This window comes from Bidens hawaiensis, unplaced genomic scaffold (genome assembly GCF_021521415.1).
Source record: "Bidens hawaiensis isolate Kalapana, Puna unplaced genomic scaffold, B.hawaiensis_p1.1 tig00006888_1, whole genome shotgun sequence".
NCBI classification, from domain to species: Eukaryota; Viridiplantae; Streptophyta; class Magnoliopsida; order Asterales; family Asteraceae; genus Bidens; species Bidens hawaiensis.
In genome coordinates, this window is record NW_027491469.1 from 30,132 (window position 1) to 44,430 (window position 14,299).

Sequence of the window (14,299 nt, forward strand, 5' to 3'; positions counted from 1 at the left end):
TCATGATAGCGCATGCTTGGAAAAAAACAACTCACGAGCCAAGCTTGAGTTTTAGAAAAAGAGCTCGAGCTATCATAACTCAAAACAAGTCAAGCTCGAGCCTAGTCAGGCTCGAGATCGGCTCGTTTACACCCTTAATATGTTTAAGCCAATATTAAAGCAAAGTAGAAACTAAAAGTTTGAGGTAAAACTTAAAAGTTCTAACTACTTATCAAGTTTGATAGCCATAAATTAGCAATTTAAAGAATTAGTAAAGAGATTGATAAGTTATTTTAGTTCTTATAAAATGTTACAAACGGTTTTAAATGTTTGTGGTTGATTTTGGAATAAACGCACTATGTATATGACAAGAATACGAGCAAAAAATTAAGAACAATATGACCTTTTAAACAAGAGGATATATATGTCATGATTTGGGTGAACGTTAACAAATCTCCATCACATCACGTCCTTAACTTTTTACCCAAGAGTTATTCTTTACTATACTTCACGTCACGTCCTTCAGAATTCAAGGGTTTTAATAAAGCCCCTACAATATTCTTTACTATACTTCATTGTACATTTTGTACAAACATCCAACTAACAAGTTGGTAATCGCCACGTCATGTCCTCCGCTTTTTACCAAGAGTTATCGTTTACCATACTTCTTGTTAAACTATAAAGATTACCGTCGTACAAACGTCCCACTAACAAGTTGGTGATCACCGCGTCATGTCCTTAGCTTTTTATCAAGAGTTATTCTTTACCATACTTCTCGTTAAACTATAAAGATCACCTCTTACTGACTTAGATAATGTTGTTAACATATGTTGTAAATTACATAGCTTTCATAGTTGATTATAATCTTGGTTGAGTTTAAATATAGAAATCCAATTCATCATCATAAGTATAAGCACATCAAAATTAGCATATCCTTCATTGCTTTAAAAAAAAAAGATACATGCAACATAGTAAAAACACTAATAATTCAACATTCCTCATAGATCACTTGATCATTATATTTAAAAAGATACTAACCACTAGATGCTTATGTTTGTGAACCAGACAACTCGTCGCCATTCGACGAGGCCTCTTCCTTAAGCATATTTTCTAATTCACCATAATCAAGTTCTCCTTCTGGCTCTTCATCAACCACCCAAAACTCAGTCTTGTCTATGTTTTCATAATCAACCGGATCATACGGCCTCTTATCGTCCTTGAACCTAAACAATTCAAACGATAACATTTTCGTTAACATCATTCAAAAATAAGGAACACCGAACACATAAACGCTTTTTATAAATACTATACCGTACCTATTTTGTAGACGTAAATTGTAATGAACATATACCAAGTCAGTAAGTCTTTGATGCTCCAATCGGTTCCTCTTTTTGGCGTGGATTCTTTCAAAAACACTCCAGTTTCGTTCACATCCGGAAGAAGATGCGGTTTGACTTAAAATTCTTATCGCAAATCTTTGCAAATCAGGGAGATCTCCACCAAACATTTTCCACCACTCGTCTAATGAAAACAAGTTATACACATAATAACATTATTTAAAAAACTAAGATATAATTCAAAGTTAAACTAGTCTTACCGGGACGGGAAGCAAAAGCAAGTTGTCCATCGAGGCTACACATTCTTTCACGAAATTTGACAAGTTGACTTAAAAGCTTCATCGAATCTTCACTCGACTTGGTCTCAACCATATCAAGCACCCCTCCAAACGCAAGTTGCTTGTTGCAAGGGTTATCTTCATTATACCGAAACATTGGATTTAACCAATAAGCAGCTGCATGAAGCCCGGCGCTTAACGTCTTATCCCAACGAGCATCAATTATATCGGTATAAAGCTTATATGAGTTTATTTTGTCATGAAACAGCTCTACAATATCTTTCCTTGCCCTATGCATACCTTCATACACGTAACCTAATGCAGGTTTTTCATCCGACTCGCAGATACGCAATAGTCTCAAAATTGGTCCAATCACCTTTACTAATACAGAACAACTTTGCCAATATGTTTCATCCAAGATAATAAGTTTCACATCATTAGCTTTGGACAATGTCAAGATGTTATTATAATCATTAGAGGTGACCATGGCTTGCAAATGAGATTTGTTGTCGTACAAGCTTTTCAATGCAATGAAAGACGTACCAACACGAGTTGCACTTGCGTTCGGACGAATGATTTCTCTCCAACCGTGTCTATTTCTCAACCAATTCAAAGGCCATGTATTGTTATAGATAAAAACCGACACCCGTGACGCAAGCGTAAACAAATTAGTCACGTGAGGAAGCTCTTCGATATCCTTCATAATCAAGTTAATACAATGAGTTGCACACGGAGACCAACAGATCAACGGATACCTCTCGCATAGCAATTTTCCGGCATCCTTGTAATAGTCCGAATTATCAGTAACCAAGTGAACAACATTAGTAGAACCGACTATTTCAACGATTTCCCCAAACAAATTACACAAACTTTCGGAATTACTCTCGATATCCGATGCATCAATAGACTTGATAAACGATATCCTGTTTGGACAATAAACCAAGAAATTAATAATAGTTTGTTGCCTAGAATCTCTCCATTTTTCACACATAATAGTGCAGCCCGTGTCCGACCAACTTTCTCTAAAGGAATCAACTGTGAGTTTCACTGACTGTTTAGCGTCTTTCAATAAATGCATACGCATTGCATGATACGTCGGTCCGGTATAACCCTCACCCATGGAAGCTATTTTGCTCATTGCAATTGGGAGAAAAGGAGAATTAACCGCACTTGTAGGTATACACGCAGCATAAAGCCACATAGCAAGAGCTAAATCTGCATCATGCGATCTTTCGTTACTAGTAGGAGTATTATCTATACCAATGTCAGAGATAGAAGAAGCTTTTATCTTTTTACGAGTTACTTGTGGAGAAACCGTCTGCAGTTCCACTTTTACATCTTCATTTTTATTACATTTCTCTTTTGCATTTTGTGAACATTCGGCTAACGCATTTTGCATAAGAGACCTTACATCTTTAGGAACCTTTGAACATGGTGAACCGTTACCTGTTACTCCAGCAAGGTGCTGCTTCACTCTAAAAATGCCACCTCCACGAAAGACTTTGTTGCAAAAGGTACAAACGAATATTCTTTTTCCGGCTTCGTCTTTACTTTCATTAACATATTTCCAAGTTTTATCCTTTTTCAAACGTTTTTTTGCGGGAGACTGTGAATGTCCCCCTGATGATGGTACTAATTCATTCATGCCCATGCTCTATAAAAATATAAAATATGAAAAACAATTAAAGAATAAACAAAATACAAGTAAAACAACAAATCAACAATAAACATTCAAACAAAATACAATAACTTACAGCAGCATTATACATACACAAAGCAACAATTTACAGTAGCAATGTAACGAATACGCAGAGTGTGCAGGTCCCGGTTCAATCATGAAAACCATGGTTCAGAGTCATGTAAGATATTTAACACAAGCGTGTAACTAATGCATATCTTGTTAAAACCTCGAGTACAACCATGAAACATGACTCAACAAAAAGCCCTAAGATTTGCGTCAATATAATCATAAATGATAAAACAAATCTAGTTTGCATATAAGCATCTAATGATGCTACAGAATCCTTCATACCCATGCTCTATAAAATAAAAAAGTTATAAAACAATTGACGAATAAACAATAATAAACAAAATGCAGGTCATACAGCAGATCAACAATAACAAACATTCAATGAATATACAGCAACAATTTACAACTACAGATTCATAGCAAAAATATCACAAATTACAAACTGTATAAAGCAGAAATTGTACGAGTTAACTCACAAAAAGCCAAAAAAAAAGGTTTAATCAAACCTGGTCTAACCATTGAACCGGGTGACCGGTTAAACCGAAATTTGACATTACCCGGCCCAAAACAGAGTGATCCATGCCTCCATGGGTACCCAACACATCATAGAGCGTGCAGGTACCAGTTCGATTACGAAAACCATGGTTCACAATCATGTAAGCTATTTAATACAAGCGTCTAAATTGTAAGAAATACATATCTTGTTATAAAACCTCGAGCACAGTCGTGAATATAGGTAGGCAAATAAACCAGTTAACCAAACCAACCCAAAAATCGAACAGAAACCGACCTGGTTTAAAATCGATTATGTAGAACCGGTTTAGAACCGTAGGTTCGGAACCGGTTTGTAATTTTCTCCACCAAAACCGGTCCCAAACCGAAACCGGAAAAAACCGATCGTAACCTGATCAAGAACCGGTTTCAACCCGAACTGAACCGGTTTGACTTTTGTTGACCAAACCGAACCAGTTTCAACCCAAACCGGCTTGTGCACCTCTAACCCGTGAAACAGGACTCAACGAAAAAACCCTAAACTTTGCATCATTGTCATAACTAATGTCATTACTCATTACCTAATGCATAGTTAGGGTTTAAAGCACTGCACTATTAATTAATTAATTAATTCCCAACAGAGGTTACAGTAAACCCTAACTAATTATAAGATCAATCAATCAACACTTTTAAATTATGGTCTGCATTGTATCAATATTCAATAACAACTAATTGAATGAATGACAGAGCTAGGGTTTCAGGGTCAAAAAAATGAAAGAATGATATTATTATAGAACAAAATTGAAGCTGGTATAATACAACAAACGAATTGGGTATTCATCAAGAATTAAAGATTGTTGATTTATTACCTTTGATTTCTGGAACATGAAGCATGCAGATTACACACAGTGCGGCTCTCTTTGAGCTTCTCTTTTTTGTTTCTAGAAATACGTTAAAAACCTTATTATTAAGAAGACAATTGTAATGGGTCGGGTTTGGGATTGATTTAGGTAATAACTTATTAATTTTCTGTCGGTGTCGGGTATCAGATGTAACTGTTAACTTGTTAGTTTGTTAAAAATATTTGTTATGTATACTCGACCCAAAATTTGTCGGGTATGTTTTTTTATATTTAGAACGATGACTTTTTTGTGTGTGTGTTTAGGTCACCGCACTATTCAATTTAAAATACATCATTGCCTCCATTATGGCCAGACTATGTTATCTTAACTGGGCGTCGTTGTGCCGCCACAAGAGAACTCTCCGACGTAAAACACGATGGGAGAAAAACCCTGGTGGGCTCGGGATCCGAATAACAACCTCACAAGGCTTGGTTCAAATACTTGTCGGGTATGTAGTGGGTAAATTTAAAAACAAGTATTAAAATAAAAAAAGGAAATTATATCGAGTGTATATATATAAATTAAATATGGTATATACGCTTGACATAAATAAAAAAGAAAGAAAACCATGACAAGCATGTAATAAAGTAAAACCGTGAAGGCCCGATGACGAAGACACCCCCTCCTATGAAAATTGTTAAGCATATAATCAACCTACATTTTATGTTTAGAAAAGTAAGAGAGATAACTTTTTATATCAAGTCACGTCTTTTGTATGTGACGAGAATCAAAAGTTTCCCAAGATTGGCAAAAACACTATTTTTTTTTTCTTTTTTGTTTGTATCTAAAATAGACAAATTTCCTTATCTCACAATTCAGGCACAAATTGTCTTTAATGTGTCTAGGAGTCAATGCAAAGACATAGAAACAAAATAAATATAAAATAAAAGGAAAGAAAACCGAAGAACTAAAACTCCCATAATACATATGCAAGTGCCTCTTGATCACGCGTCCAAAGCATCGATTGAATTTACAATGCGAGCTATAACTAATATGTAATGAACCTCACCCGCTCGCAAATAACAATGTACACAAACACATAAAAAATGAACATGTTACGTATGTGTATTCACAATTCGGTTCTAACGGTTTATAAGTTAAATTGTGAGCTGTTAGTTCGATTTTTTGTCATTGAAAATTGAAACTGAACTGTTGAAAATTTAAACTGAATCGTTACTACTGGTTTGGTTCAGGAATTGAGCTTCAATAATAAGTTTACTGTTCAGTCCGTTTTATATGACGGATTTCGATATAAACCGCAAACCAAACCGTTTGCTATGGTTTTATTCATAAATCGGCTAACCAAAAGCGGTAATTGGTTTAATGTTTTCAATGTTTCAAACGAACATTGAACAACCATAATTATTACACATGATTACTAAAATTTTTGTTTGTTGCCGCATCGCGACAGCAGCAGGAGTAATAATAATAATAATAATTTTATTTATTCATACGTATATAAAAACAAAAGCATACATTCGTGTCTCTCATAGCAGTGGAGTTTGACAAAAATGAAGGATCGAGTAGGTGGCGGGAAACAGCAGCAGCCGTCGGTGAACGAACGGTACTCACAGTGGAAGTCACTCGTACCGGTTCTCTACGACTGGCTCGCTAATCACAATCTCGTCTGGCCATCTCTTTCCTGCCGGTTAGTACCGTACCGTACAGTCTAGGGTTTTGTTTTTTTGTTTTACAATTTCAGTTGCTGTTTAAATTAAGCTGCCGTTTGTTGCTTGGATTCATTAACTGTAGCTGCATTTTGTTAGATGTGTATGATAATATTGTTGAAACTTATTTTGGTTAGGGTTTAGGGTTTAGGCTGGTGTGCATGGTTTGGTTTGGTTATTAGCTGAAACTGAAATTAAAGTTATCAGTTGGTCTATTTTGTTAACCAATTGGTTTTTGGTTAATTGGTTAGGTTTATTTGGTTAGTTTGTCGGTTTTCGCTTTGGTTTGGTTAGTTTTGCTTACAGCTACATGAAATGGAGGTACTGTATATATACGTGAAATGTAGGTATACATATATGAAATAAGGGTATAAATACTTGAAATGGTGGTATGAATACGTAAAATTATGGTGGTTTAAATACTTGAAATGGAGGTATAAATAGTTAAACACATGAGGTAGAGTTATAAATACATGAAATAGAGGTATATATACATGAAATGGAGGTATAAAACTATACATACATGGAGTGGATGTATAAATACATGAAATAGATAGATATATATGAAATAAATGAAATAGACAAATAAAAGCTAGAAATATATGAATGGTTCGTTTCGGTTAATTTCGGTCAAAAGATCACTGATTTTCGGTTAACTTGTTTTTCAGTTAATCGGTTTTTGGTTAGTTTGGTTTTCAGATAATTTCTGTTCGGTTTCGTCGGTTTTCGGTTAATGGTTTGGTTATTGTTCACCCCCTGCCCCTGGTAGAGTAACTAAAACTTTGATTATTTTTTGTTCATATGACAGAGGGCAGGTGATTATTAACTCCTAATATTGTTTTAGGTCATAAATTTTTCCCTTGAGGTGAAATGTGGATAAAGTGTGTACTGATTTTGAAATTTTATAAGTTTTAATTTTAGTTGGGTTAATTGCATGCTACTCACATTGGCTATTGTTTTGTTAATAGATGGGGGCCATTGATAGAGCAAGCTACTTACAAGAATCGTCAACGACTCTACCTTTCAGAACAGGTGTGTTAAAATGGGAAGTTTTAATAACCAGATATAAGCTGTTTTTTTTAGCCCTGCTTGCGGTGCGCACATATGATGTATATATGTGTGAACCCTCGGGTGGGCAAAAGTGAAATTGCACTAATTTTGACGTTATTTTACTAATCTCGTGAAAATAACGTTAAAAGTGACGGACGGTAATCAGGCATCATGTAGTGGCGTTGATAGCTGAAAGATAAGGGTACATGCACCGATCAGCCGGTGTCCCGATGATTGAGTGCTATGTGCCTTATGTCCAAGGCTTGATGCAAAACTACTATCGAGCCGGGGGTCTCACCGGAAGCAGCCTCTCTATCCCTATGGGGTAGAGGTAAGGCTGCCTACATCTTACCCTCCTCAGACCCTACCATAGCTTTGCTATTGGTGGGATATACTGAGTACGATGATTATGATGATGATATAAGCTGTTTTTTATTTATTTTCTTTTTTAATCACCCTTGAGTTTTTTTACAGACTGATGGAAGTGTTCCGAACACACTCGTGATTGCAAATTGTGAAATTGTTAAACCAAGAGTTGCAGCTGCTGAACACATAGCACAGGTGAGGTTACCATGATCTGAACTTGTAATGCCGTTTGTTTGTTATTTCTCGCACGAGCATGAAATTTTGATTTCCAATTTATGTGAATTTATTTGTTTACTGAACTGTTGTTGACTTGTTGTAGTTCAATGAAGAAGCACGGTCTCCCTTTGTTAAGAAGTTTAAAACCATTATTCATCCTGGAGAGGTAAAAATCCTTGCAATCTGATTATTGTAAAAGATAATACATAATATGACCGAAAGGACATTATTGTGAAATTTGGATATACGTTTTTTTGAAAAGGGAGTAAAAGTCCTTGAAATTTGGTTCTTTATTTCAGTTATTTGATAATCGTTTTTATTGCGTTTATCCAAGCATTAAAACTATTTTCTCAGATGCGCTTTTTTCTCTATTATATTTGTCATCTTTGCATGAAAAATATATTTATATTTGATATTTGATGTTGACTCTATTTTTGTGAAGGTGAATCGCATCAGGGAGCTTCCTCAGAACAGCAAAATAGTAGCCACACACACAGACAGTCCTGATGTATGCATCGAGTCCCTCTTGTTGTCCATATACAGTTACATTTTATGTATAATTAAACCAACATAATTTATAATTTGTTTTTTTCCCCTTCAAACCAGGTTCTTATCTGGGATGTTGAAGCTCAACCCAATCGCCATGCTGTCTTGGGAGCTACAGAGTCTCATCCTGATCTGGTGAGTCGAAGTGTAACCCGATTGACTCACATACTCATGGAACGGGCCAAAGGTTCTCAACTCTAAAGGCAAAATGTTCATCTTTTTATATTCTCTACCTTGCAGATCTTGACTGGTCATCAAGAAAATGCTGAGTTTGCTCTTGCTATGTGCCAAACTGAACCTTTTGTACTATCTGGAGGTGATGTACTACAACAAGATTTTATGTTTTGTTTTGCAAAACCATTTAGTTATAATAATAAGTTTGGTTAATAGTTAATTTAATTTGTTTTGGTTGTGACAGGCAAGGATAAATCAGTTGTGTTGTGGAGTATTCATGATCATATCTCGACTTTGGCAACAGATTCTGATGCCCGTGGTAAAAGCCCAAAGGCTACTGATGATAAACCACCTACTGAGAGCCCTAAAATTCAAGCAAGAGGTGTTTTCCAAGGGCATGACGATACTGTTGAAGATGTACAATTTTGCCCAACTAGGTATGTCACAGTTTTTTTTCTAACGTGAACATGATTTCTTTTATCCATATCAGTAGCAATCTCGGCCCGTTTACTTGTGTATGGGTCGATGCCGGTTGAGCTTTATCTCTGCTAGGCCAACCTGGTAGATAAAAAGAATTAAATTAAAATGAAGTTGGTTTTATGGTTACAACCTGCTAACAGAAATTTTATTTATTTTTTATCTATGTTATGAAGCGCACAAGAGTTCTGTAGTGTTGGTGATGATTCTTGTCTTATTCTATGGGATGCAAGAACCGGGTCTTCTCCAGTTGTCAAGGTAATTATCACACTTGTTATATAGGATTTCAACTAGTTTGTTTCTTTGTCTGTTATGGTAATCTTGTGTCGTATTTTTTTGGAACATGGGTTATATAATACATACAGATTTATTTGCATGTATACACAAGTAACACAACAAAAGCTAGTGATTTATGCTTTTCTCATATTCTAAAGTACCATGTATGAACTAAATGTATCCCATGTATAAACTTAAGTTTAGTTTATATGATTATTTGCAGGTTGAGAAAGCTCATAACGCTGATCTCCATTGTGTTGACTGGAACCCAATTGATGACAACTTAATCTTAACGGGGTAAAACACATATATGTTATATTATGCTGATTTAGTTACTACGTAAGATCATATATTGACATTCACTAAAATATTTGAATATATTTCTTTTCAGGTCGGCTGATAACACTGTTCGTCTGTTTGATCGTCGAAATCTCACTTCTAATGGGGTTGGATCACCCGTCCACGTATTTGCTAATCACAATGCTGCGGTTCTTTGCGTACAGGTATTAACATTTTGGAACTTTTTTTTTTCCTTTATGTTTTTTACATCGTTTTCACTATACTACATTATTCATGGTTATTCATTGAGTTAAATAAATATATTTCAGTGGTCTCCCGACAAATCGTCTATCTTTGGAAGTTCAGCTGAGGATGGTGTCTTGAACATTTGGGATCACAATAAGGTGGGAAGCTGTATATAACTCTTCATGGTTTGATTAAGTTTTATTTAAGGTCCTTCAGCATATGAAGGATAAAAGGAGCATTTATATGTAAACATGTTCTTTTAAATACAGATTGGTGAACGCTCTGGCCCAGCCTCCAAATTTGCACCGGGCTTACTGTTCCGTCACTCTGGCCACAGGTACAAAGTTTTGTTTTTCTTAGCACTCGATAGAGATTGCAAAATGGGTCGGTCAGGTAACTGATCAAACATGTAAATATTAAGTTCAGATCAAAACCATTAGGACCAGGTTGAAGTATTACATATGATAATAAAATCTATGCTTAATAGTGTCTTTGACCGTTTAATTTCAATATATTACTTTCAATTGCATTTATAAGAATCAAGTCAATGGTGTGTATCCTACGATCGCAGGGATAAGGTGGTTGATTTTCACTGGAACTCACATGATCCATGGACAATTGTCAGTGTGTCTGATGATGGTGAAAGTACTGGTGGCGGTGGTACACTACAGGTAGGGTCTTGCTATAATAACAATGACTGATTTTGTATGATAATCGTGCTCTTAATTATTTGATGACTGTATTTGTAGATATGGAGGATGATTGATTTGATTTATAGACCACAAGAGGAGGTTATCGACGAGCTGGAGAAGTTCAAGTCACACATCCTCACTTTTTCAACTCCGTAGGGTGGGAGTTTAGATTCTGTAAGCGTGATATGGTGTTTCTGTACTTTGAAGTTTCGCTGTAGTGTTGAGATTTGAAACTTGTACTTTTGTGTGTTAGACTCATGTGGTAGGAAAGACGGATTCACTTGTTAACGTAAGGGCAGTATCGGAACTAGAAATTTAATGCAGTTTGGTGCTCGGGCATGAGTGAGTGGGTCGTGAATTCAGTATTAGATCATCTGCAACGTGAGGGCTTACGGGCCTGCCATCTCAGCATTGCACCATAGACCCTTGTCTCTTGTTTCACGACGACCGTCCTTGTCTATTTCCTTTCACTCGAACATGCTTTCATTTTAAGCTCACACGTCCCGAGTTTGCGTTTACAACAAATATTGCTGTGGAGTTTTTTTCATCCAAACATGAGCGGACTAGACTGTATTTTATGGGCGTTCAGAGTTAATCATGTGTCGCCACGTATTCTAATACGAGAGTTCCCGACTATGTGTTTTATAAACAAGGTCTTCTGGATAGTGTTTCCGCAACTTCTAACACAAGTGGGCTAATCGATTGTACATGATTGTAACCACGGGCTTCGGCCCCTCAACCTTAGCTTCACTATTTACAGTTTAGTCTCTCAACTTTCAGAATGAAAAATTTTTCACAAAACATTTACCATAATGTATTTACCTACTCCATCGCGACACACGAATAAAGATATTTGTTAGAATTAAAATGCAATGAACAAGTATAAGTAAAATAATTGATAGATAAAAAAAAACGAGCCAAGCTCGAGCATTAAATATATAACTCGAAATGAGTCAAGCTCGAGCCTATAAAACTTAGGCTGATAGGTTGGAACCCATTATGCTGATGGAAATGTTGATGTGGCAGGCGGTGTCGGCGGTGAACACTGCCCCCCTCAATTTGATATTGCCGGTGGTGAAGTTTTGGAACTAAAATTACCGTGTAAAATGCCGCTGAGATTTGAACAACTCCAAAAAAAATATTTTTTTATTCCATATCACCGCTGAAAGTGGAGCATTTGACCACTTCAAAAAAGAAATGTTTTATTATTTATACAACAACGGTTAGTGTTTTTTCTTTTTATTTTTTAATAAAATATAATTAAATAACTTACTAAACCATATACAAATCTTTTTCAACTAAGATGAATTTACAAATCTTTTTTTTAATAAAAAATTTACAAATCTTTTTCAACTAAGATGAATTTTTCATCCGATTGGCAAGTCGAGTTCGGTAGTTCCGCTTTATATTAAATTAATTTAGGTTTTATTAAATTATTGTTATACAAATATTATTATTTTATTTAAAAAGGGAGAGAGTGATGAATTGGTGACCATTTTCATTATATTTTGAAAGATAGTGAAGTGAAATGTAGTATGATGTGCCGCTAACGTGACACTATAAAGTGAGAAACATAATGGCATCCACGCCTAATAGTCTTATGTGAACTTGTTTACATCTATAATATTTGAAATCAGTTGCATTATAAATTGGTTAATTGCTTGGTTGGTCCCTATGTTTTTGGGTTCTTGCATTCTTGATTCCCATAGTTCCCTATGGGTCAGTTTTCAGAACAATAACACTCATTGTCATGGATGATAGTTAACTTTATTCGTTAAGTGAGTGTGAAATGTCCATTTTACTATTGATAAAAGACAAAAACAATTAAAAAAGGATAAAAAAACATATTATAAAAATATTAAATAATTAAATACCCACTACACCACCCACCTTCAACTTCAACTTCCACACTTACCCACCACTGGATTTCAGCCACCACCGTCGCCACCACTATGGCTTCATCTCACTCTCTGTCCTCCTTCAACCTCTCCTCCACCTCCATGATACTCACCGCCGACCAGTGGTCGTTTGGTGTGTTATGGTCTGGGACTATCGAAAACCGGTAGTACGATGATGGTGGTTGATGGTTGAAGATGAAGAAGTAAGATTGAAAATATTTATAAATAGGAAATACTAATGAGGTGTAATGGTTTATAGGAGAGAAATTTTTTTTTGGGTTTCTAGGTGTTCCGCTGTTTCAAATGACCATGGTAGCATAACCTGTCAGAAGTTGTCTGGTGACATGGACATTAATTTGGTGTCCCGCCATTTCAAATGGCGGAAGCCAAATAAAAACCACATGTTCCGCCATTTCAAATGGCGGAACACAATTTTCACCCCTTCTAGGCTACCCCTATTTATTTTTATCACTTCCGCCATTTGAAATGGCGTGAGTGAATAGTGTAAATCCTGACACATCTGACGAGGGGTGTTGACCAACACTATTCACTTCCGTCATTTGAAATGGCGGATGTGAACACTACCGACAATTATGATACATGACATAACTTTTTGCCACCTTTTTGACCACATATTCACTTCCGCCATTTGAAATGGCGGAAGCGAACAGTGTTATTATGACACCTTTTTATCTGCATGTTTTTTGACCACACATTTTACTTACCCTCATTATTCACTCTTGCCATTTCAATTGGCATAAGTGAACAATAGAATATAATAAAAAATATCATAGGTTTAAAAAAGTATATTTTAAATAGCTAATTTATTTTTTTCATTTTCTCAACATATATAATATTTTTTTGAAAATGACAAATAGGCGTTTTATTGTTAACGGGTTTTATCTCATCGCACTCTCGTGTCTTCGGGCGAGTCTTTACGGTCAAACCATACCTATAATTTGTTTAGTAACCATACCTATAATTGAAATACTCTATAATAAAAATACCATATAATATAGAATTTTTATGACACTTTTGACAAGACTGTCCTGGTTTTTTACGACACTATTCACTCATGCTATTTAAAAATTATGTATTATATGGTATTATTATTATAAAGTATTTCAATTATAGGTATGGTTACTAAACAAATTATAGGTATGGTTCGACCGTAAAGACTCGCCCGAAGACACGAGAGTGCGATGAGATAAAACCCGTTAACAATAAAACGCCTATCTGTCATTTTCAAAAAAATATTATATATGTAGAGAAAAAGAAAAAAACAAATTAGCTATTTAAAATGTACTTTTTTTAAACCCGTGATATTTTTTATTATATTCTACTGTTCACTTATGCCATTTGAAATGACAAGAGTGAATAGTGAGGGTAAGTAAAATGTGTGGTCAAAAAACATGCAGACAAAAAGGTGTCATAATAACACTGTTCACTTCCGCCATTTGAAATGACGGAAGTGAATATGTGGTCAAAAAGGTGGCAGAAAGTTATGTCATGTGTCATAATTGTTGGTACTGTTCACATCCGTCATTTCAAATGGCGGAAGTGATAAAAATAAATAGGGGTAGCCTAGAAGGGGTGAAAATTGTGTTCCGGCCATTTGAAATGGCGGAACATGTGGTTTTTATTTGGCTTCCGCCATTTGAAATGGCGGAACAC

General features: G+C 35.5%; 2 protein-coding genes across 4 annotated transcripts; one reads left to right on the forward strand and one right to left on the reverse strand.

Moving 5' to 3' along the window:
* Window positions 1–870: 870 nt before the first annotated feature.
* Window positions 871–4,794, reverse strand: LOC143633744 (uncharacterized). Of its 3 annotated transcripts, none has more exons than XM_077101989.1 (4): window positions 3,851–3,919; window positions 1,577–3,248; window positions 1,296–1,500; window positions 871–1,202 (listed from the first exon to the last, which is right to left on the reverse strand). In XM_077101989.1, exons 1-4 carry the CDS (start codon window positions 3,896–3,898, stop codon window positions 1,028–1,030), a joined length of 2,100 nt encoding a protein of 699 aa, XP_076958104.1. In that variant the 5' UTR covers window positions 3,899–3,919; the 3' UTR covers window positions 871–1,027. The 3 variants fall into 3 exon arrangements, with proteins under 3 accessions (XP_076958104.1, XP_076958103.1, XP_076958105.1); XM_077101988.1 differs by lacking the exon at window positions 3,851–3,919 and adding an exon at window positions 3,366–3,530; XM_077101990.1 differs by lacking the exon at window positions 3,851–3,919 and adding an exon at window positions 4,706–4,794 and having other exon boundaries at window positions 872–1,202.
* A 1,428-nt stretch (window positions 4,795–6,222) lies between these two features.
* Window positions 6,223–11,041, forward strand: LOC143633734 (WD-40 repeat-containing protein MSI4-like). Its single transcript, XM_077101980.1, has 15 exons — window positions 6,223–6,386; window positions 7,374–7,437; window positions 7,930–8,016; window positions 8,141–8,203; window positions 8,480–8,545; window positions 8,644–8,718; window positions 8,824–8,899; window positions 9,002–9,194; window positions 9,411–9,492; window positions 9,734–9,807; window positions 9,902–10,013; window positions 10,119–10,193; window positions 10,305–10,372; window positions 10,607–10,706; window positions 10,785–11,041. The coding sequence occupies exons 1-15, from the start codon at window positions 6,250–6,252 to the stop codon at window positions 10,881–10,883; spliced, it is 1,371 nt and encodes a 456-aa protein (XP_076958095.1). The 5' UTR covers window positions 6,223–6,249; the 3' UTR covers window positions 10,884–11,041.
* The last annotated feature ends 3,258 nt before the right edge of the window (window positions 11,042–14,299 follow it).

Coding starts and splice junctions, on each gene's coding strand:
- LOC143633744 (XM_077101988.1), bottom strand. CDS start 3,440: ATGGTTTTCATGATTGAACCGGGACCTGCACACTCTGCGTATTCGTTA. Junction 3,249..3,365: donor ACTGTAAATTGTTGCTTTGT/GTATGTATAATG, acceptor ATATTTTTATAG/AGCATGGGCATGAATGAATT. Junction 1,203..1,295: donor AATTTACGTCTACAAAATAG/GTACGGTATAGT, acceptor TGAATTGTTTAG/GTTCAAGGACGATAAGAGGC.
- LOC143633734 (XM_077101980.1), top strand. CDS start 6,250: ATGAAGGATCGAGTAGGTGGCGGGAAACAGCAGCAGCCGTCGGTGAAC. Junction 8,900..9,001: donor ACCTTTTGTACTATCTGGAG/GTGATGTACTAC, acceptor TGGTTGTGACAG/GCAAGGATAAATCAGTTGTG. Junction 10,014..10,118: donor CTGCGGTTCTTTGCGTACAG/GTATTAACATTT, acceptor AATATATTTCAG/TGGTCTCCCGACAAATCGTC.